The sequence below is a fragment of the Ursus americanus genome, chromosome 2 (assembly GCF_024610735.1).
Source record: "Ursus americanus isolate L20-20 chromosome 2, mUrsAme1.1.p, whole genome shotgun sequence".
Taxonomy (NCBI): domain Eukaryota; kingdom Metazoa; phylum Chordata; class Mammalia; order Carnivora; family Ursidae; genus Ursus; species Ursus americanus.
Genome location: NC_142128.1, coordinates 44,421,857 through 44,446,066, shown reverse-complemented (window position 1 = coordinate 44,446,066; position 24,210 = coordinate 44,421,857). Strand labels below are relative to the sequence as shown.

At 43.8% G+C, this 24,210-nt stretch overlaps 1 protein-coding gene across 1 annotated transcript; it reads left to right on the top strand.

Moving 5' to 3' along the window:
* The first annotated feature begins 7,498 nt into the window (after positions 1-7,498).
* LOC123783511 (olfactory receptor 10J1-like) lies at positions 7,499-8,431 on the top strand. The gene has a single exon (XM_045784281.2). The coding sequence runs from the start codon at positions 7,499-7,501 to the stop codon at positions 8,429-8,431; it is 933 nt and encodes a 310-aa protein (XP_045640237.1).
* Positions 8,432-24,210: the final 15,779 nt, after the last annotated feature.

Sequence of the window (24,210 nt, the reverse complement as noted above, 5' to 3'; positions counted from 1 at the left end):
GTTCTTACCCTGTCAAAGAATGCATCACAATCTATGACTTTTTTGTCTGGTTCCTCGTCACATACACTGTACGTTTGATTCATTGTTCTTAACCTGGTGCTCAGCGCAGTGCAGGGCGTGTGTAGACCTTCAATCAATATTTATTAGAGGTACAAATGAGCAATTAACTCATCGATTATTTCTATCATGATATTGTAACTTAATAAATCATCCTTCTCTTCCTTAGAGACAATTATCCAAAAAGAAAAAAAAAAATCTCTTGAAGAGCATTCGAAGCATGCTAGACCACTCTGACTCCAAATGTTGATCTTTCATGAGGACCGTGAATCTTAGTTTTGCACCCATGCTAAGGAAAACTAGCACCTAAGGCCGTACTCTTCAATTCGTTCCTATGGTAATATCATCGAGGGTTTTCTTTTATGACTGATGGCCTGCCAGCCCTACTGAGAAAGGAAGAATGTGGGCAAGATATAGCCTCTAATCCTCTTTCTCTTATTGTAACCACCCGGTATTTAATTATACATTTAATTTACTGGAAATACAGTATAATAAAGTCAGCAAATGAAAAGGCAGATGAAGTCCCTTGTGCTGCCTGGCCCTGGCGTGTAGATGCCCTTCACCCCGGGCACACGTCACCTCGCTGAGGAAGAGAGAGTCTCCTCCGACCTGTCTTTCCTGGCGTCGTTGTGGCAGCAACTCCAGTTCTTTCAGAAACCACAGCGATTTGATTTTCTAGGGCACATGGCCGGCCGGGTACTGGCCGCGTGGATTACCTTGAAGTGTGTCACTCAGACTTCGCGGCCAGATTGAGAGGACAGCAGAGGAACGCTGCAGATCCCTTCGTGCCCTTCACCTCTTCTCCTCTGGACGCCGTCATCAACCCCGTTTCTAGAGCTTTTGTTTCTTCTGCTTACAGGACTGCGCGTGGGTTGGCTGGCATTTGCAGACCCCACTGCTACCCGCCGTGTTATCCTCCTGCCACCTCACGTGTCTGCTGATTGTAAGACACGGGCTTGCTGGAGCACGACGGCGTGCGGTCCCGCGTCGTCCACGCGGCAAGAGTGAACTCCACCCCCACTGGATGTACTCCAGTATGCGCTCGACTCAGATTACGTGGACCAAGTGTGGATTCCAATTCTACTCAGTCCTACCTCACTCTCTCGCCCTAAGGGATGAAAAGAAACTTCTATACACAAACAGTTTCACAGAATAAATGTAAGAGAAAGGACATGATTAGGAAAGCACCGTTTGCAACTTCTAATAAAAAATTGATTAAGACAAAAGTCATCAAAAGATGAAATGATAAAATATTGATGAGATCAATTTGAATGGAGCGCCAGGCTGTTGCCACCTGGAACACTGATCAATTTTGCATTGCTTGGGGTGGGAAAACCAAACAGCGTGCACCTCCTGGTTGGGCTTCCAGATAAGACACAGGACGCTTCGCTAAACTTGAATTTCAGATAAACAATGAATAATTTTTAGAACGTGTGTCTCATGTAATATTTGGGACATACTCATCCTAAAAAAATTATTTGTTGTTTATTTAAAATTCAAATTTAACGAGGTATCCTACATTTTTATTTGTTAAATCTGCTAACTCTATTTGATGTAATGCAAAATTGTGTGTATATATATATATATGCACATATATAGTTTAATACAGTTTCACATATAATTTATATAGTTTAGTATAATGCAGTTTATAGCATATATATTTTAATATAGTTTATATACTTTAATAAGTTTAACCTGCATCTAATTAAGCCTTTAGAACTGACTTCCAATTTACAGAAAATACAGGGCATAGAAAGACAAATGGTACTTTGCATGAATGATATCCTGAAGATAAGATCTTGACTTCATTCTTAAACACGCCCATGAAATGAAAAAACTGGGTGGAGGATGGTAGAATGCTCTAGACCAAAGATGCTCAAAGGAGGAACTTTTTGCGCCCCCCCCGCCCCCAGCAAGCACTGACAATACGTAGAAACACTTTGGTTTCCCCCATATGCTGCAGGGAGGGGAGAGGATGCGGGGCGCACCTAGTGGGCAGAGGCCAGGGAAGCTGCTAACTGTCTTGTAATAGGCGGGACATCCTCCCCCCCCCCCATGACACCATAAAATGTATCGGGCCCCCGAGGACAGTAGTGCCACTGCTGAGGGACCCTGACCTGGCCTCCAAGAGCCTTTGAAGACTCTACAGCTGATTGCAATGCACGGTGCCCATCTGAATCCTGACACCACACTACACGTTCAAGAGAGAAGGCAAGGCAGCGATTTAAAAATGATAGGATGGACAAATGCGTACATGGGAAAGGCTCACGATACGTGGCTAAGAGAACAAATGAACTGGATGTAGCGAACTTTCTATGGCATGACCTCATATTATTGAAAAGGAACAAGAGCTATGAAAACAAGTCATTCCATGTTTGCTGTAAACATAAGGGCGTGTGTGTGTAAGTGTAAACACACACATTAATGCAGAGAAAACCAATTAGAGAATTAGTCACCAAAATATTAATAGTGTTGGTATTTCTAAGTTGGAGATCATAGGTGATTTATGCGATCTATTCTTTCCTCTTTTCTGTGTTTTCTATAATGAACACATATTACTGTTTTCAGCCGAGGGGAAAGAGGGTGGTTTTAGAAAGGAAGTTCTTAGTCTGGGTGGAAGACCCTTACGGCAATCCCCTTTCACAGGGCAGAGCTGAGATGGCTCCTCAGACATCTCCCTTGTGCCCAGAGAACCTTGATGGAGATGGTCATGCTGAGCCAGAAACTTAAAGAACTGGAGCAGAGATCTGCTGTGTCGTTCTCTCTCCAGCAAGTTCCAAGAATGAATCAAAGGGAGCACGAGCAATGGGCCTGACGGCAGCCTCTGCATTTCCAAGTGTGGGAGGCGGGTCTTCCTCATTGGGAGCGAGGCTGAGATGTATGTCTGGTGAACCTTAACAAAAGTGGCTATGGGCCAACACTGGACAAGAGAAGCCCTGGCCGCCATAGCCCTCCGCGTGCCCTGATAGGATTTGGATAAGTTGCAGGAAGTTGTCCATTCTCTGATCCTGAAAAACTAGAATTAAGGGTCTTCGCTTTGTAGGCTTATCTAGTGTTCCCGTGGTTTTACTTGACTGAACTCAATGCAGTATTGGTTTCTGAAACCCCAACAGTTCCCCACAGTGAGTAAACAAATGAAAGCATCTCCCTCATCTGCTACCCGAGTTCCTAACAAAGCTCTTGAGACAAGCCCTAGGGTTCTGTCATCCTTAGCTCTTGGTACCCCAGAGGGATTTTCAAAAGGATGGTCCCAGGAGACCTGGCACAAGGGCTTTGCTTCTCTTGGGGACAATAAATATCCAAAGCTCCTAAAATCTGGAGTTTAAGAGACTGCATTTTTTCCTGGCTACTTCTCAAGCCAAAGGAACCAATGCCCTCAACTTGAAGAAATATAGCAATAATTTGAGGCTTTCTCTGATACTAGAGAAAGCTGAATTGTCCTTGCTTTGCAGGTTTTAGCTTCCCTTGTACATGGCTCTTGAACACAAGGTGTTTTTACCAGCTTCCTCTGAATAGATTCAGCCCTTTCAGTGACTTTTAAAAATCACTATCTGGAAAGTGATTCCTTCTTCCTTTCGCCAAGGTCAGAAGCAGTGAGTGGATGTGGGCAGAACTAAGTGAAAATGGAATGCCATGTGTGTTTTCTAAATTCTTAGTATTTTCCCTCTATGTTTTCCATTATTTTTTGGTTGTATTGATTCTCATGTCATTAATATTATATTTCTTCATGCTCATCTTGCTGTGGTAATGGATTCAAAGACATGAAATTTAGCGGAGACATGATAATAATCTTCCACTATTGGGCTGAAAAGAAAATAGAAGGTGGGATAATGCAGGGAGGTGGCAAGCTGCAGCGAGACAGCTGTTGAGTCAATAGAAAGTGATATTTTCTAAGAAGTAAGGCTACTCAATGATAGAGTGGATGATAGTATATCTACATGGATCTGTATAGTGAGAGAGCGTGACTGCTGGTAATGAAGAGAGAGAGCCACTGCGCTGTTATGAAAAGTGTCCAAGATATAATAGTAAGTGAAAAAAGCTGGTTGTGAATTGTATGTGCAGTTTTATTTCATTTGTATAAAATTGAAATGGTATGGGAATATGCACAATTGTACTTAGAAAATTTCTAGACAGAAATTTTAAAAAGACACAAACATGAATCATGTTTACCCCTGCACCAGAGAAGGCAAAGCATAGGAAGAGAAAACTAACTGTCCCATTTATACCCTTTTGTATAGATGGCTGTTTTTCCCCGAAAACATTTTTATAATATAAAAAAACCTAGTTTCATATTTTAAGTAAACTTGGTATTTAAAAAAAAAAAGAGGGGATGCTAACTTGTAAGATAATGAATTTTCAATCATTGGAAGCACTGACGCAGAATTTGGGGGAATATTTGTGAGAAACGCTTGCTTTTAAAATTACCTCCCAGTGCTAAGGTCCTGTGATTCTGTTATATGAAAGGACTTAACACCACCAAGCACGTGAATTTTCCCAGCTTGCTTTCCATCAGAAAGACTTGAACAATGAAATGGATAAGATTAACTCCTTGGCCAGGATTGCTTGTCAGGTCTAAGCAGAACATGATTTCTCTAGAAGGAAGTATTTTGACTTTTTTTTTCAGGGTGGAGGGATGTATTTGGCTAAAGACCCACAATCCAAGAAGACAGCAAGTGATATAAAGTATTGTTCTTCTTGGTGACATGGATTCCACAGAAATAGGCTGCCATTTTGTTTCTGCTGTCATGACCTTACTATCCTGGTGTTAACACTCATCAGGTCTTTGCCATCTTGATGAGTCCTCGTTTTCCTAAGGGGATGATGAGAGAAGCGAGGGAGACACGAGCTCAATTCAATCTTTTTTTCTTCTCTATCCTCACTTATCTTCTCATTCCCCCTTAGTGGAGGTAGGATTGATTTTCCAGTTACATGAGATTGGGGCTTTATCTTGTTCACTAACACATCAGTTTAAATAGCAGTGGTTTCCAGACTAGCCTATCACCACATCTCAAAGGAAAATGAACACACATTTTGCTCTCCATTTCCCCCTATATTTTGCAAATATTTTATATTTTTCTATTCTTCAAAATCTTTAGTAAGGAAATTCCAAAATCTGCCCTCATTTAGCTGCTTGCATCCCACTGTGGGGATACACAGAATTGAGCCTGTCTCTACTTAAAATTTTAATATTTTGTTCATCATAGATTTTTGCATTAGCTTTTTAAAAATTTTTCCATTAAAATCATGTTCATCTTGATCACTGAGGTTTTTTGGTGCTCCCCTAAATGTTGCACCCAAGATGAGCACCTCACGCGCCACACTTCCCTTCCAGCACTGTTTAAAAAGCTTTTCTTTTTCCAACAATCCTTCTTTAAAAACCGCAGCTAATTTCCTCTGGATCTGGCTGTTGGGTGCTCAAATTTCTATGAAACGCCTGTTCGGAGACTGACTTGGTCTTACAGGATACTGTCCGCTTTCTCTTCTCCAAGGGAAGTTAACCCACTACGTTTACCTTTCCTCCTCAATCCCCTCTGCAGCCTCGTTATGGCATCTCATTGTAAGAAGAATTTAACGTTATTTTTCTGTATGTTTAGAAGAGAAATAATTAAGAAAATGTGGATTATATAGAAAGGATAAAAAGAAAAATCATTTGATTCTGCATTCACTATCCAGAAAACAGTATTTTTAGCATTTCGGTGTATTTATTTCCAACCCATTTTTAATGGTGTGTCTACCATTCCATGTGTTTCCTTTCATTGTTTGTTCCTTTTCTTTCCTTTTTCTTTTTGAAAAATTATGGACTGTCTGTCTATCTATCTATCTATCTATCTATCTATCTATCTATCTATCATATTTTTCCGTGTCAGCACATTAAATGTTTAATAGCTCCATAATTCCCATCAAATGGATGTATTATAATTCATTATTCCTTTACTTTTTTACATTGTTTTTGGTATTCATTATTATAAATAATATCCTAAAAGCTTCTTATACATATATCCTGATACATCTCTCTGGTTATTTCTTTAAAATAAGTAATTGGAAGTGGAAGTATGAAACTAAGGAGAATGGACACTCATGATCACTAATATACTAATATTTCATTTACTTATCAAGGTAAACATACTACAATTTTTCTGGGTTCCCCAACGTTTTCCAGTTTTTCCAATCTTTTTTTCTCAATGCAATCTCATTCCCAGAGTGAGAAAAATTCTTTAATTCTTTTCAATAAAGCCAGGGAAAAAAGGTATCTTCTTTCTCACCTGTTTTGTAGCCACGAGGCTTCCTCAGGCGGTTGTGGTAAAGGTAATTGACACCAGCCTTAAAACGAGAAGACGAGATGTAGGACTTACTAATTTTGAGCAAACCGCCAAACCGTAGGTGTCTTAGCTTCCCCATCTGCAAGATGAAGATAGTTATTGAAAAGATGGGATTGATGTGCTGTTAAATAACACATATAAACATTCTTCATAAACTAAAAAGTGCCATTAAGGAACTATTCTTGTTGTTAATTATTATTAAACTTTTTTTTAAATAAGAGCTAGTTGGTCTCTGAAACTCCCAGATACAGAATAGAGGGAGGGTGCACAAACTGGTTCCCCCAGAGGTACCCAGTTTATTATTCTGAAGAAATTAGAAAAGAGAGCTCAGGGTCTAGCTGTGAGTCAGACCCCCTGTGAAAATTCCCACCCAGCGCCAGCTGGAAAACACAGAACTACACGCAGCGCAGGAGAGCCAGCACTTAGTACTGACCGACACGCCGAGGGCCCGCATCGACGGGGGCAAGAGGAGGCTCCGTCCGTACCTGAGAAAGACGGGAATGTGTCTGGTTGAAAACTGCTGTCGGGAGGCAGTCTGTTTTGAAGCAGTTGAATGATTTGTGAAGAGGGTTCACGAGAAGGTGTAGACATGTGGAACAGGGACAAAGCAAACACTCAGGTCCCCTGAGAGCAGAGAACGTTGTCCCAGTTGGCAACTCGGAAGGTTAGATCTTTAAGAAGATGATCAGAATTGTGGCTTCAACAAAGGGGAAGAGGTTGGCCAATGTGTTAGGTAAATAAAAATCTGAAACTAATTCGTGAGAAAATTCTCCTCAAATTATGCATTTTCTATTTCTCTAGCCCCAGTTGCCTCCAAACACCCGTGTTCTGGCTCATGAGGAAATCTGTTCCACACTAGCACAGGTGTCCTTCCTGCTATCCTGTCACATCCCTGTTCCTTCTTCTGTGCCTTTACACAGAACTGTCCATCCGTGCAATTGCTTCCTGATTGTGTTTTCTACCTTTTCACTCCCGGGGCACAGGAGCACCCATGCACCGGGCACATCTCCTGGAGCAGGTCATTGTAGCCCCTTCTCCTGGTCCTGAGCGGGCGGGGGCCCTGGCGTGTTCTGACTGACTGATGGCCCTGAGTCTCCATCTTGTAGACCCAGCATTCACCCATGAAAAGCAAGAACTACACAGGGGTGAGTGAATTCATTCTCCAGGGGTTTTCCAGCTTCCGAGAACACAAGATTATCCTCTTTGTGATATTTCTTACCTTGTACCTTTTAACTCTGGCTGGCAATGTCACCATTGTGACGGTTATCAGCTTTGCTCGTCGCCTCCACACGCCCATGTACTTCTTCCTTAGTGTGCTCTCCACCTCCGAGACCGTGTACACACTGGTCATTGTGCCGCGGATGCTCTGCAGCCTTACGGGTCTTAACCAACCCATCTCCTTGGCTGGCTGCGCCACTCAGATGTTCTTCTTCCTCACCTTGGCCATCAGCAACTGCTTCCTGCTCACGGCCATGGGCTACGACCGCTATGTGGCCATCTGCAACCCCTTGAGGTACACAGTCCTCATGAACAAGAGGGTGTGTGCCCTGCTCGTATGGGGGGCTTTCAGCATTGGGCTGCTTGTGGCCATAATTCAGATTTCCTCTGTGTTCAGGCTGCCCTTTTGTGACAGAGAAGTGGCCCATTATTTCTGTGACATCCTCCCAGTTATGAAACTCTCCTGTGCGGACACCACGCTACATGACATAATTAACTTTATCATCAGCTCACTTGTTATTGTCGTGCCCATGGGGCTGGTCTTCATCTCCTACGTCCTCATCATCTCCACCATCCTCAAGATCCCCTCTGCCCAGGGCCGGAAGAAGGCCTTCGCCACCTGCGCCTCCCACCTCACGGTGGTCGTCGTCCACTACGGCTGCGCCTCCATTGCCTACCTCAAGCCCAAGTCCGAGAACAGCAGGGATCAGGATCAGCTGATCTCGGTGACCTACACGGTCATCACCCCCCTGCTGAACCCTGTGGTATACACGCTGAGGAACAAGGAGGTCAAGGAGGCCCTTCACCGTGCTGTTGGCAGAAACCCTCTTGTCTAGGATCTATGGTAGTTTGACACGTGGCCTGTCATCTTCTGGATATGTGGGAATCTCAAAAAAAAATTTTTTTTGATCCTGTCCTTCATTCTCTACCCAGGAAGCATTGTGGAATGTAGTGGTAAGGCGGCAGTGAGGAGCCCAGACTTTCCCTGACTTGGGGTGCATTTTCATCATCACGCTCCCGCGCTTGCTACTGATCTCAGACGTCAGCTCCGGAGGACGTGTCAGTGCCGCTCGGAAGGTGCAGGGCTGGTAGGACTAACAAGCAAGAGGGTGGCTGATGGTTACCAGTTTGTGGACAGCGGGAACCTGGGCTGTAGGACACCTGCTTGAAGGGAGGAGTTGGGAGAGCAGCCTGAGCGTCGGGTAGAGCCTGAGCTCTGAACCAGAAGGAGAGCGTGGCTGGTGCGCAGAATGTACTGGAAACACAGAACCACCTTCCTACTTATCATCGCTTTCTCCTCTGGGCAGTGACAAGAGTCACAGACCCTGACATTCCAGAAGAAACATTTCTCTGCTTTAACATTCTCACATGCCCTGGAGACCCAGGAGATGTCTTCCAGTTTTACTGAAGCTCACCTTAGAACTGATTCTTTGGTGAGGTCATACAGTCACACGTTAGTGAGTAACTTGTCACTGCCGGCAGCTGCACCTCCCTGCAGTTAGAGACGCGTCTCTGGGGGGTAACGCACGCACTGTGCCGCGTTCACGAGTGTGGGGATATCCGAAGACCTTTTCTGAAATTAAATTTATTAACCCCGCCTCCCACCTAACTCTGGCTGTCTCAGATCTGGATAATTAGCGCGTGTCTTGCCTTCACGCTCTTCATTTCTGCATTGCTGAACTCGTTTTCCGTCAACAGTTGGGTGCCTGCTTTAAACTCTAAGTTTGCACACTTGTCTAAATGCAGGCTGGGGTGTCTCCCAGTTCCTCTTGCTGTTGGGTCTGCGGGGGGGCAATTGTACTGATTTGTGAGAAAGGTGTAAGGCTTTAGGGTTATTTGGCCCGGAGTGAAAAAGAGACAGAGCTCGTCAGATGTCTTCCAGTCTGTGAGAGGGTGATGCTAAAAATAATAATGGTAATCCAAACTTCCCCCCTTCTCAAGGACAGTCCAGGTGTCCCCACGGGAGGTGCGTTGAGAGGGCATGTCGGACAAGCGGCTTGGGATCCCTAATGGTAGAGGGGCTAAGAAGAGAAACTTCCATGTTTACGCAGCATTACCTAAAAGAATAAAAGCTTTGTCTCTTCACAGCAGCTGCCTCACTGTTGCTCTTATCTGGGTTCCCAAGAGCACCTCCGAATCCTTTCTGGGCCTGGGTCAAGGGAAACCCTCTCACAGGCCTGCTGCTCAGAAAGCCCCGCTGGACATCCTCTCTTTGGGGGTCCTCACTGTAACAGCTCATTCCCAAAATCCTCTTCCAGCATTTTTATAGATGGCTGCGTTTTTGCACACAGAACCCCCTAGGACCTCCCACGGCTGCCCAGGGCTTTATAGGATTGGCGCCCATACTGAAAACTGTGTGTTCCCCTGTGTTCCTATAGTTTGATGCTGCAGAAAATTATGGTGTAATTTTCCCAAAGTAATATTTGCAACGGTAAAGAATGTGCATTGAAGGCCCACCCATTCTTTGTCTTTTTTGAAATTTAGTTTATACCATCATAACAGAGCCCAAAAAAATTAAACCAATGCATTTAATTTCAAAGAGAATGTGTGACTAATTCTCCCTCCACACAAATCCTGTCTGAACAGAGTGATGCTTAAGCCCACACCTTAAGCTTAGTCACCGCATAACCATTATCTCTCTAAGTCAGGACCTGCCAGTTCAGGGGCTTGCTACTGTGACGTGAGGCACACATCTCCTTTTGGGAGAATGTGTGATCCCACGAAGACACATCCCAATCTCCCCAGCAAAGGATGGTTTTGCATCAAAACATCCCTCAAAGGAATCCTACTCTTGTTCCAGAATATTCTTTGCCTCTGTCCCCACACAGTACCCCTTGCTCACACCCGTCCTCCCCATGGTCTTTCCATCCTCCCAGAGTTCAGCAGTCCTGGAGCAGACAGACTCCTTGCTGGCACAGATGTGGAACTGGGCATAAGGAGACTTTTGCAAGTGACCGTAACATTCCCAATGGACCGCATGTGCTCTCCTGCTTTGTTGACAAAGAGAAGCGGCTCACTGTTCTTGGACTGGGTGCTATGGGAGGAAAGGCTGTAAGGGCAGGTGAGGCCTGTGGAGCCCTTCAGTGACCTCTTCGCCCTGGGGAACCAGGACTCCCTTTCACTAGGGACCAGAGGCTGCCTCCGAGCAGAATCCGTATAACACACGGGAGCTCGCAGGGTGACCGTGAGCGCGTCATCTCCGTCATCATCTAAGAAACGTTGTGTTAAAGTGCGGGCTTTGGTCCCGCTGTCCTGTCGGAAGAGGAAGTAAAGACGTCCTGCATCACCCGGGACTTTCCTCTTCTCCGCAGCTTTCATCCGTGCAGGCCGCAGACACCAGTCCCGGAGCGGGAGACAGGGCTGGCTCCCCAGTGTCACTGATACCGCAGCGCACGGAGCAGCCCCGTCCCCACCGCGGAGCCCACTCTGGGAGGTCTCCCATGGGACGCTCACGGCTGCGGTTTGAGGGCGTTATAATGACTCTTCTGGAAGCTGGCTTGGCTGTACTGGACCAAGGCTCAGAACCGGCGATGCCTGAGGAGTGGAAGAGGGTGCACGTGGCGCCCCCGCCCGCCGCTGCGCAGCTCCTGTGTTCAGGGCCGGTCCCACCGCTTGCTCGCCCGCGGCTGCAACATCGGCATCGTGGCGGTACTTACCATCGGCTCAGGTCCTCCGAAGACCCCTGGGAGAGGCGGGCTTAGCCATCATAAAATCAGCTGTTTTTCACTTGCTTCGGAAAGCAGGTGTAACAAATACCATGGTCTGGAAGTAAATTAGGGGATAACGAGTAACTTAATCCAGGGAGACACAGCCTAGAAACACTGCGAAGTCGCGAGCTGAGTTAGTGCTGGTTCGTAGTAGGAAATGGAAAACAGCTCTTCTTGCTTCAAGGGTTTCTTAAAATGTTCACCCTAGGCAAAGAATAGGAACAGAGACTTTAGGGAGAGGTTGCTAAGGAGAGATTAGAGACTTCAGGATTGAGAGACAAGGAGAGCACCTGAGTGGGAGGAGGAAGAGGAAGGGAGGGAGCCCAGGCTTTAGTCGGTACAGCGGGAATTAGGAGGATGACAGGTCCCTCTGATCTTGTTAACTCCCCATGTGTGATTTGTGGCCTTGTTAGTGTACAAACCTGGGGTAAAACAGCGTGGCTGGCCCGAGAGTGGCGTTTGAGTGTCTGATTACTGGTAGTGATATGATCGAGAAGGGGAGTATCTCAAACCTGAGAAGATGAGGCTGTGCTTAGTGGCAGGAATAGGAAAGAAACAAAGGGGGACAGAACACTAATGCTCTGTTTTTGCTGCTAATAAAAACTTTCTATAACACTTACACATCACAAAGTGCATTTTGCCTTTAACCGATCTCACCCAATCAACTCTTGCAAGATTGGTGTCATTTCTATTCGTATTTCACAGATGAAGACACTGAGGGTCAGGGCCCAGTGAGCTCACAAAGGTAATGCGATTTGTTTGGGAGACACCAGCTCTCTGATTAAAGTCTGAGATCCTTGTAAGTTTTCATATTTCTTCCCCTGCGACCCAGACTGAAGGATCAGAAGGGCCAGAGAGGGGTCACCCCAACCCTGCAGGACCTTCTCTCTTTCTAGGGAAGACTGCCTGCCCCATCTTCTCCCCCCAGGGTGAGATGGAATGGTGTTCCCATGTAGGGAGCCAACTGTTCTCCTGTCTCTGTCCTGGGGCTTTCTCATGCCAGGCGTATCCCTACTCGCCGGCATCTGTGGTGGTTTCAAAAATATGTCCAAAAAATAACTCTACTCTCCTTGATGGTAGGTCAACTCACTTCTACTGAGTAGATTACAGCCAAACTGAGGTGTGCCGTTTCCAAGATGAGAGTAGGGGAAGACAGACTTCTGCGCTAGGCCCTTGCTGCTCTGTAGGAAGGCCTGCGTGGCAAGGAGCGAGGAGGAGCTCCGCCAGTCGCCAGTGAGGAGCCGGGGCCCCCAGCCCAACAGCAGGCCCAGAACGGATCCCGACAGTGGCCACACGGGCCAGCGTGGAAGCAGGTCCTGTCCTGGTCAAGGCTGAGATGAGACAAAGCCCCTGGTTGACTGACTGCCGTTCAGTTGTGCAGCTAAGCTCCTTCCTGATCTCTGCCCCACACGAAGGATGAGATAAGTGTCTGTGCTGGAAGCTGCTAGGGTTTGAGGTGCGTGGCACGTAGCAGGGGTAACTGATATAGCAACAACACAGGTGCCGCGCTCCTGCTCCCCAGGGGACACGGAGAAACAAGACTAGTACCCACCCATTTAGTACGACTGTGTCACACGGCCCGAGAGGATGACAAGGAGCAGGGCAGCCAGAGCTCCGGGCCGCTCTCCGTGGGTCTCGGGGTGGTGCGAGGGACAGCAGCACCGGCAGCAGTGGGGAGATGCTGGCCGGCGGGCTTCTTAGGTTGTGCGGTTAGGGGCACAGCCTTTGGTCCAGCAACAGAGGGCCGCGTTTTTAAGGGTTTTAATGACCCGAACAAGGATGTGATTAGAAACTAGTTTGTTCACTTCAACATGTTGTTTCAATGGTAGGGTCTTTCCTTTCTCTTTTAACCGCTGTTTCCTGCCGAGCTGTCCTGTTCATGCCTCCAAGGAAAGAGAAGCTCTGTTCTCCCAAAGCGACATTCTATTGCCCAACGTGCGTAAGGAAACCATGGCAGTGGATTGCTGGTTCTGTAAGACGAGCACGCTTGCAGAGCTGCTGGAGGAACCGCTGCCTTCCAGGCTTAGGGGCTGGGCTGTCACCCGTAGACCAAGGACAGTCCCTGGTTCAGGTGGCCGTGGATTTCAGTATAGCATGAGCTGGAGACTCTGCGGCCTGGGGCAGGGTGGAGACCCAGCTCTGTGGTCTTGACGATGAAGTCGCCAGGTTGTCGATAAGGAGCTCCTGGTTGCTGGGTTAACAGATGATGCCCTTCACCCCGAATCAGGACAGCAGCCAGGAAGTTAGGGGCTCAGAGAAGGTATCTGTGAAGACGGATAGACTGAGCCCATCTCCAGAGGACGTGGAACAGTGCTTGATAACAGGAACAAGCTAGCTACGTTGACCTAAATCTGTGATTTATAGATTTGACTGTAAGCATTTCATCCTGGTGTTCGTGTCTCTGTCTCCAATAAAAACTGTACCAGCTCCCCGTTTTTTAGTTATCACACATTATGAGTCAGACTTTAAAATCGAAGAACATGTAAGTCAGGTATGGTTCCCCCACAGCATAACCTCCAGCAGCTACCGCTGTGATTAATTCATAATACGAGCTGTACAAGTACTTGCAGCAGGGACTAATCTGGGTGTTTCCAGGTTGGTGAGAAGAATGAAAGGCAGTTGTCTGATTAAGGCTCCCGGTTGCAGACACAAGCCACCATATCTAGTTGTGACTATGCTCCTTTACTTACCTATGCCGTGCAATAAACCACCCAAAACTCAGTTTGTGAAACAATAAACATTTATTTAGCACACGAATCTGTGGATAGGTGATTTGGGTCAAGTCAGCTACTTTTGAGGCAATAATATCATCTGAGCCAGAAATGGGATGATGGGATTAACACATTTTTAAATCCTTGTCTTATTTGTAAAATTTTAGGTTTAAATCAATCTTGATTTCTCTCTCTGTTAATTCTAAAACTCCATTCATTGTAATATAAAACATCAAGAATTCCCTAAGTTATTTTTTTTTTTTAGATTTTATTTATTTATTCGACAGAGATAGAGACAGCCAGCGAGAGAGGTAACACAAGCAGGGGGAGTGGGAGAGGAAGAAGCAGGCTCATAGCGGAGGAGCCTGATGTGGGGCTCGATCCCATAACGTCGGGATCACGCCCTGAGCCGAAGGCAGACGCTTAACTGCTGTGCCACCCAGGCGCCCCCTAAGTGATTTTTAAAATAATTTTTCACAGTGTATTTTTGCATAATATTAAATAAGTTATTTTCCATAAAATACATTACTTTAGATCAATATATTACAACTAAAGCTTACGTGGTAAGTTATTTTATCAAAGTCTTTAATGATATCCATTAATACATATCTAAAAGGAAAAATTTGACTTATCCACCTTTAATAAGTGCTCCATATTATTGAATTAAATTTAAAATTATGAAAAAACGTAATTTATGGACAGATTCACAATGACATTTTATATACTACATTTCATTCAGGGATAAAAATAGATGCATTAAAATGAAGGTTGAAATTTAACTACTTTTTGCTACATCAGAAACACAGAAAAAAATCCTTTAATGATTTTGATTTACGTTTCTGAGGTTGAGAGCCTAAGAAAATCCCACACATTGTATGTAAAATAATATTCACGCTTAGTTTGCAAGTACTTACATTCCAAGTGTTTGAGTGCTGAAGACATCTTGATGTGCTGCAGAATAATTTGTTAGACTGGGATCTCTGGCAATCGATGGATAAATATCAAAAATAGAATACATATGTGTATTTGGGATAAGACCATATATTTATACATATAGACATATGTGCTAATGTGTAAATGTGCAGAGGAGTAACAGGCACTCACCCCACACACTGGTTATGTCTGAGGAAGAGGAAGGGAGAGGAAGGGACAGGGTGAGCTCCTGATTTTATCCTTCAATGTCTTTACCTTAAAAAAAAAAAAAAAGATAGGAAACAATGACAAATATGACAAAGTGAATACATGGTACTTGATTTGTAATTTTATAACTTTACTCCAGTTTTTTGTAAATTTAAACTTTTCACGATTGTTTTTTATTTTGAAAGAATCTTCGGGTGAATTCTGAGAGATCGTTTTTGGGTTCCTCATTAACATATTCTATTTCGACATGAACGTTCCTCATGATCCATAACTTTAACCAATGACTCATTGTGGATATAAATGAAACGAATGTATGAGCAAGAAAAAAAAAACATGTAAAATGTTGTAATGGTCAAAACCACCAGCTCGTCTTGCAGCGATAAACTCTCAGAGTGGTTGAGTCACGAGCAGGCATTTCTGATCTCCGCTAACCACCAGACCTGCTCACCTGATTCCCACTGGGAGGCATCCAGCAGGCTCCACTTTAAAGAAACAAGACCAAGGAATGGAGGGCCTCTCCCCTGGCTTCCATTTTGAAGCCCACAGCTGACGTCGGTGGTGAATGATGTCAGTTGTCTGTAAGATACGAGTCTTCCATATTTCCGTGTTGAACCAAGGCCTGGACACACAGATCGTAACGTCAAAAGGCTGTACCCTCATGAAGACAGATAGCCTGTCTGCTTGGGTGATGCGCTCAGGCCTCCTCGGGAGAAAACAGGGAAAGGGGAGTTACGGGAGATGGGGCCATCACAACACCTGAAAGAAGTGACCAAGGAGTAAAAGAGCGTTCGCCTCCGTCTCTCTGCTTATTTCTCATCTGAATTTGACTCCTGTCAGCTGGAAAAACAGACCCCGTCCTTGAAAGAAGAGAGTCAGAGGCCCGTTGGTGTCCGTCTCCCCCTTGCTCTGACCTCTGCGGCCTTTGTCCTCTCAGCCCTCAGGCTTCGCGGAGGAGGGAGGTGTGATCACGTGGGTACTGAGTCCACTCGGGTGGAGGCTCCCAAGCCAGAAAATCGGGGAGAGACTAGAGGTTTTTTGTGTTTGCTTGTTGTTTGTCAGTGTGGGGAAGGGGGGGTGGAGCCAGTAGTGGTGGTGGAAAAATGGGAGAACTGATGTTTGGAGCACCAGGGATCTTTATGGCCAGAGAAAGGAGAGTAGGCATGGCTGCCAGATGGGAACACCGTTACCTTTGGTTCAAGAGAAGAAGTGGTCTGGAACCTTGTTGGTTCACAGACCAGTTTCCTGTATTGGGGGGGTGAGGGCACTAAGGAGAAAGAGGCAGGCCACTCCAAATTGGTAGGTGGCAATTTTATTAAGCAAGGGAACAAGGGAGCTTACCTAGGGGCTTGTCTCAGCAGATCCCTGTACCACCCCACCAGAATCTGAAGAGTTTACATAGATTAACTGCATTCAGCTTCACGTACCCTCCAGATGCTCTCGATGCCACATCTGTCTCAAGGTTGCTCCCACTGAGCAAGTTACCCCATCCCTCCACCCACCCTCCTTTCAGGAACCCTCGGTTTGTTTCCCTGAATCAAGAGTCTCATATGTTTTTTCTCCCTCTCTTATTTCTTCCCATTCAGTTTTCCCTTCCCTTATGGTCATCTGCACTATTCCTTATGTTCCACGTATGAGTGAAACCATGTGCTAACTGTCTTTCTCTGCTTGACTTATTTCACTTAGCATAATCCCCTCCAGTTCTACATGTCAATGCAGATGGTAGGTATTCATCCTTTCTGATGGCTGAGTAATAGTCCATTGTATATACGGACCACATCTTCTTTATCCATTTGTCTGGTGAAGGGCATCTCGTCTCCTTCCACAGTTTGGCTATTATGGACGTTGCTGCTATGAACATTGGGGTGCAGGTGCCCCTTCTTTCACTACATCTGTATCTTTGTGGTAAATACCCAGTAGAGCAATTGCTGGGTCATAGGGTAGCTCTATTTTTAATGTCTTGAGGAACTGCCATACTGTTTTCCAGAGTGGCTGTACCAGCTTGCATCCCCATGAACAGTGAAAGAGGGTTGCCCTTTCTTCACATCCTTGTCAAAATTTGTTGTTCCTTGTCTTGTTAGTTTTAACCATTCTAACTGGTATAAGGTGGTATCTCAATGTGGTTTAGATTTGTATTTCCCTGATGGCAAGAGATCTGGAGCATTTTTTCATGTGTCTGTTGGCCATTTGTATGTCTTCTTTGGAAAAGTGTCTGTTCATGTCTTCTGCCCATTTCTTGACTGAATTATTTGTGTTTTGGGTGCTGAGTTTGAGAAGTTCTTTATAGATTTTGGATACCAGCCCTCTATCTGACATGTCATTTGCAAATATCTACTCCCATTCCATAGGTTACCTTTTAGTTTCATTGATTGCTTCCTTTGCTGTGCAAAAGCTTTTTATCTTGATGATGTCCTGATAGTTCCCAGGAATAAATTCTACCTGTTCATGGTGAATAATCCTTTTAATGTACTGTTGGAGCCTATTGGCTAGGATCTTGGTGAATATTTTGGCATCCATGTTCATCAGGGATATCGGTCTGTAATTCTCCTTTTTGATGAAGTCTTTGTCTGGTTTTGGGATCAAGGTAATGCTGGCCTCATAGAATGAGTTTGGAGGTTTTCCTTCCATTTCTATTTTTTGAAACAGCTTCAGCAAATTGGTATTATTTCTTCTTTAAATGTTTGGTAGAATTCTCCTGGGAAGCCATCTGGCCCTGGACTCTTATTTTTTGGGAGGTTTTTGATTACTGCTTCAATTTCCTTGGTATTAGTCATCATTTCTCCCCTGGCATTCATGATTTTATTAATTTGGGTCCTTTCTCTTTTCTTTTGGATAAGTCTGGCCAGAAGTTTATTGATCTTAATAATTATTTCAAAGAACCAACTTCTAGTTTTCTACTCTTTACTCAAAGAGGAGCTATAAAGGGACTCAGGAAAGTCAAGACATCGTCCAAAAGAAATAATTAACACCACATTTGTTTATCATCAGCCAAATCCAAATCTATGTGGAAAATTCTCTGATTCTGAGGGGGCTGTTGAACCCCAGGGACCAGGTATGAGGAAAAGGGATGGATAGGGTAAAACAACCTTTGTTCATTACACTCAATATATCAACTCCCCCCCCCACACACACAATTGAGTTAATGAAACCAAACAAGTGAGTTGGGGGAACAACTTACCTTATGAGATCTTTAATTCCTCTATCACATATAAATAATATAAGCTATATTTGGAAGTCCTATGTAAATTCCAACAAGCTCTATGTGGAAATAGAACGTGTCCACATGAAGTTGGTAGGACAATTTTTATGTCATCTCTCATCTTGTTTACGTGTTCTGATTCTAGAGAAATCCTCCACACCAACCTCACCTGTGGCTAAAGTCTGTTGTTCTACAGCACCTGGACCAAGGCAATAAGCTCTTCCATATCCACATAAAATTGGGGGCATAATCTATCAACTGGGCAAAGAGAGGATATTGTCAGGCCACTCTGAGCCCCTCTGGCCTCAGTGCATTTGCACCATCTGGAGTCAGCCTCTGGCACTGTGGAAGTCCTGAGTAGGAGAGAAACCCCAAGTAAAAAAGAGATACTCAGTTGGACGAAGAGAAAGATCACCCTGAAATAGGAGCAGGATTCCTGAGGGGGAGGATTTCATACAGTGAAAAGGCTTAGGGGTGACGCTGGAACAGAGCTAGCCTTGTTCTTTACAGCCCCATTTGATTGGACAAAGTCTGTTGGAAACAGATTTAACCCCAGTGTAAAGAACTCTCTCTCTCTCTCTCTCTCACACACACACACACTCACACACACACATACACATACACACACGCAGTATTAGAGATGAAGTGGATTTCTCTGGGAGAAACTGAATTTCCTGTTATTCAAAGGACAGTATGTGTAATGGTCAGCATTTGACCTCTGCCATGACAGATCCCTTTGTTTATTGATCTGGTCTCTATGCCCTTGAAAAAATGAAAATTCTATCAACTTCACTATTCTTATCTGTAAGATTGAAAATAAAAGTAGTACATTCTTCAAAGAGTTATTTTAAAGATCAAATGTGATAATGCATGAAATAAGCTTTTAGCTCAGTGTCTACCATTTAATAAGAGCATAACAATTATTGATTATTATGATATTTTTTAAGTAAAAGACTACTGAAGTAATTATTTTCTAGAAGATTGTTTACTAAAGGCTTTTAAAAGCAAGGTCAGTATGGAGAGGAAACTTGTACTAATATTATTAAATGGTATTTCAACTATGTCAGTTTTTAATTTTTATTTTTAATTCATGAATGTCAAGGTTGCACGATGGTTTTCTATACATATAATAGGGCACCTGGGTGCCTTATGTCAGGCCAGTTTGGAGAAAGTCTGATTTCTATTATGATTAAGTTTATGTGCCTGACTGAGCTCGCAGTGCTAAGGTTCTGCTTAGGTTCGAGGGTGAATTTACTGAGAAGCTAATAAAACTTAAGCTTCTCCCTCATTTGCACAGAAAATAAACATTGGTTTTCATGTATTCAGAGTCTGAGCCCTCCCCTTGTTCGATGCCCACACAGAGAACCGAGGTCAAGTTCTGGCCACCTCTTTTATTTGATGGGAAAAATCTTGGTGTTAGGATCTCATCTCAGGACTCTTTGTTCAAAATTTCATGGTGTGATATCCAACAAATAAAACATAATAGCACTAAAAAACTGCCATTTAAAATAATTTCTTTCTCCAGCCACTTGTCCTTTCTCTCTGGAGCATAGGGTCTTTTCAGTAACAAAATGCCTTTTTAGACCATTTGTATCACAACGTTGAGCTCCCACTTTCTCTTCTCTTGGACAGCCCAGGAGATTGCTTGCACAGAACACAGAAGCAAAGAGACTTAAAGCTGAAGTGCCTAAGAAATGACCTGAATTTTGGTGGCCCTCCGGAAACAGAAGAGAAGGTGGTAGAGGGGGTGAGGAACACGACCTAGATGGTGACCTATAAAGCGGTGTGCTGTGAGAGATCGTCAGGAGTGGGGATTGTTGGAGAATTTGAAGAAGAATGCTCGGATACGAACACTGCCATCATTTGCCCCGTGGTGTTATATACAACGTAACCGTGTTCTATCCCTTCCGTCTGTTAGTTCTGCTACAAGAACAGGTACCTGGCTGACTGCTAGTTTGTGGCCAATTAGAGAAATGGGCTGGATTTCTTTTCTCTGTTGATACAGGGTCAAGAAAAGACAATAGCCTGTAGGAAGTAAGCGCAAGGCAGAAATGGAATCAAGAAATTAGAACTAAGTGCGAGCATAAAAATCAAAACCCTGGGGAATTTGCAGACATTATAAGAGGGCTTTGGACTTCCCATCAGACATAGAATGGTAGGTTCGAATCAATCAATTTTAGGCAATTAGTGTGTGTATGTCAAAGGGCAGGTTGCCCCTGACATCTGGGATTACTATGTATATGAAAGAATTAGCAAACGTTTGGCAACCATAATATATTTAGTTAATCTTGACATTACCTTCCCTGGGGTAATGGGCACAGGGGACCAATGACCATGAGTGGGAGGGGAAGTTTGTAATCTTAATCCATGTGTGCCTCCGACTGGTTGTCCTGTTGAGAAAGCCAGAAACAGACCTGGAGAATGAAGAAACAGAATGGGGAGTGGAAGGAATACCATACTTAGGGCTATGGGTTCACGTGCCAGCTCTATAGTGAGTTTTATGTGACTCTGGGCTAACAGGTCATTTTTTAAATTTCTTTATACACCAACCATTCAAACCACGATCTCTTAAATGCTGACTGGTCTTTTAGGACTGAATCCTTCAAATTCTCTTCCTTACAAGATACCCATTTTTGTTTTGTTTTATTTTGCTTCGGGCAGATGGTCTATTCTCTCACTCATCAAAAAATGCTTTTTTTCCTTCATGTTCAAGTTTTTATTTAAATTTTAGTTAGTTAACATATAGTGTAATATTGGTTTCAGAAGTAGAATTTAGTGGTTCATCACTTACATAAATACCCAGCGCTCATCACAAGTGCCCTCTTTACCACCTATCGCCCATCTAGCCCATCCCCCCACCTACCTCCCCTCCAGCAAACTTTGGTTTATTCTCTATCTTTGAGTCTCTCTTATGGTTTACCTCCCTCTCTCTCTTTCTCTCTCTCTTTTTTTCTTTCCTCTATGTTCATCTGTTTTGTTTCATTGTTTCTTTTGATTATAGCTATGACTTACTGGCTCTACCTATTGCCCTGGTTTTCACTCTCATTCATATCTTGCCTTTTTCCCCTTCCCCTAAAGAATTCTCCTCGATTATCCTCAAAATGACTTTCTCCTCCATCCAGACAGAATAGTCATTCTTCGGGGTCTTCCTGATTCTTCATCCTAATTAAGTCCTAATCAGTGATGCCTGTTGCCACCAACTCCCCCTCGCAGAGAGGCGTCCCAAACCTTAGAGATAATGACTTCTCTTGATTATCCAGACACTCCCACCCAGTTTTTTCATTTCAGATGGGTTTGTTGGATTTGGGGAAGTGGGTGTTAAGGATCAGGAACTATTCAAAATGAGGTTGGTGTAGGCTGGCAAACACACCACCGATGGCTCCTTATCTGTTGGAACAAAATCCATGGAAATGCTGATTAAACAAACATCCCCTCTGCTCCCCTTGTGGGTCTGTGGTTAAGATGAAGCAGCCTCAATTGTGTGAGTCGACTGGTTTTATTTTACTGGGAGTTCCCTTCTCCACGTTTATATTGATAAAAAGAGTTAGATACTGAGTGTGGGTAGTGTAATATAGCCTGCTTATCAGAGGAATTGCCAGAAGAATATAACATCAGTGCCATGCTCACAAGAAGAATGCATGAGTTAATGCTTATCGGGAGAGTATACCATAGATAGCTTGCTTATAACTAGTTAGATGTTAAGTGCTGGTCATATAACACGGAGAGTGTGCTTATCAGATTAGGAACTTAAGTTTATTACCTTTAGAAAGGGTCCTTTTTAGTATATCCTCCTGCACCTGCATATTTTAAAAGGTTTTGGGGTTTTTGCTTTGTTTTGTTTTTCCAAATGAATTGTGTTTCTTAAATAACTCATGCTCTCATTAAAAAAAAAAAAAAGACATCAAAGGCTTCCAAACCAGAGCTACCAAAGTTAATTGAAGTAATTCAAGCAAAAGCAGTGAAAGTTGACATACAGTTAACCTATACTACCTTATAGAAGGTAAAAATACAATTTTTTTAGGACATTTGGGATAGAGGAAAGAATGTGTTGGTCTTCGCCAGGCAGAGTCTTTAGATACTAGGTCAGAGCCAGAACTCTCATAGATTACTCTAGGGGCTTGAAAGCTGTTCACCCAACAGATATGTCCACCCAGAACTTTAGAATGTGCCTTATTTGGAATAAAGGTTTTTGCAGGTATAATTAAGGTAAAATCTCAGAATGAGATTTATCCTGCATTAAGACAGGCTCTAAATCTAAAGACAAATGTCCTTACAAGAGACAGGAAAGGAGAAGACATAGGCATAGGAGAAGGCCATATGAAGACGAAAGTGAGATTAGATTTATGCTGCCACAAATCAAAGAATACCCAGAGCCATGAAGGAGAGGTGAAGAAGTCTCCTCTAGAGCCTTCTGTGGGAGTGGCATTGAAGGCACCTTGATTTCAGACTCCTAGCAACTGTGAGAGGAACATCTCTGTTGCTTTAAGTCACCAAGATTGTGGTAATTTATTACAACAGATTTAGAAAACTAATATAATTACCTTGCTGGAATATTCCAGCAAGAGCTTTGGAAGGTAGGGAGTGGGGGAAAAAAATGACTAAAGAATCCAGAACTTCACGGATGAGTTGAGGTTGGCTGGGAGTGATTCCAAACATAAAGGATCGGGAGAGGGTTTCTTCTTGGATTGGGATGCAAGGGGGTCTGGGCAAAGTTGGCTGAGACCATTCTTCTCTGGTCATGACTCTCCCCATACTTTGCTCGGCACAGCTGAGAGACACCAGCCAAACTTAGAGGGTCCATGCAGAGATTTCTGGGAAAATCAGGACCGCAGTATTAACAATGATGAGATTTTCAATAAGATAGGTATTTCCAGAGAGAGTTGTCCAAGATGATGCCTCAGATGGCTTGATCTTATCCACAGGTTTGGCTGCTTAGATTCTTGGTGTTCCCACTTCTCAACAAGAATGCCAGGCCCTGAGCTCTGGTGGCAACCCGGAAATTTCCCTGTGATAGGCACACTGTGAAGTTAATCCTACGGCATTAGTGCTATGGTGAATTTCACCCGCATGAATTCCCAACCTCAACGCCACTCTGGTTTTTCTGTTTTTTATTTGTTTGTTTGTTTTTTATTTTCTATTTTCCCCAATAATTCAAAATTTGGGGACAGTTTTATATTTACAAAAAAATTGGAAAGATAGTACAAAGAGTTTCCATATACCCTGAATCCAGTTTGCCCTATTATTAACATCTTACATTGGTACGGTACATTCATCACAATTGATGAGCCAATATCAATACATTGTAATTAACAAAGGCCATACTTCATTCAGATTTCCCTGGATTTTACCTACTGTCCTTTTTCTTTTCCAGGATCCCATACAGGACACCTCATGGTATTTAGTTGTCATGTCTGCTTAGGTTCCTCTTGGCTATGACATTTTCTCAGATTCTTCTTTTTGGTGACCTTGACAGTTGTGAGGACCGTTGGTCATGTATTTTGCAAACTGTCTCTCAATTTGGATTTGTCTGATGTTTCTCTCATGTTTCGACTGGGGTTGTGAGCTGTGGAGAGGAAGATCGCAGAGGAAAAGTGCCCTTCTCATCACATTATCTCAAGGGTACACACAATTACTGCTGGTGTTGACCTTGATCATAGGGATGAAGTAGTGTTTATCAGGTTTCTCCACTGCAGAGTTCCCCTTCCCCTGTCATTCCATACACAGTCTTTGGACAGAAGTCACCATGCATCGCCCATACTTAACAAGTGGGGAGTTATGTTCCACCTCCTTTGGTGAATGATATGTTCAGATATTTTGTCCATTTTGTAATTGGGTTATTTTTTTATTGTTGATTTTTAAGA

What these genes read in the sequence shown, in the direction of transcription:
- LOC123783511 (XM_045784281.2), top strand. Translation starts at nt 7,499, where the DNA reads ATGAAAAGCAAGAACTACACAGGGGTGAGTGAATTCATTCTCCAGGGG.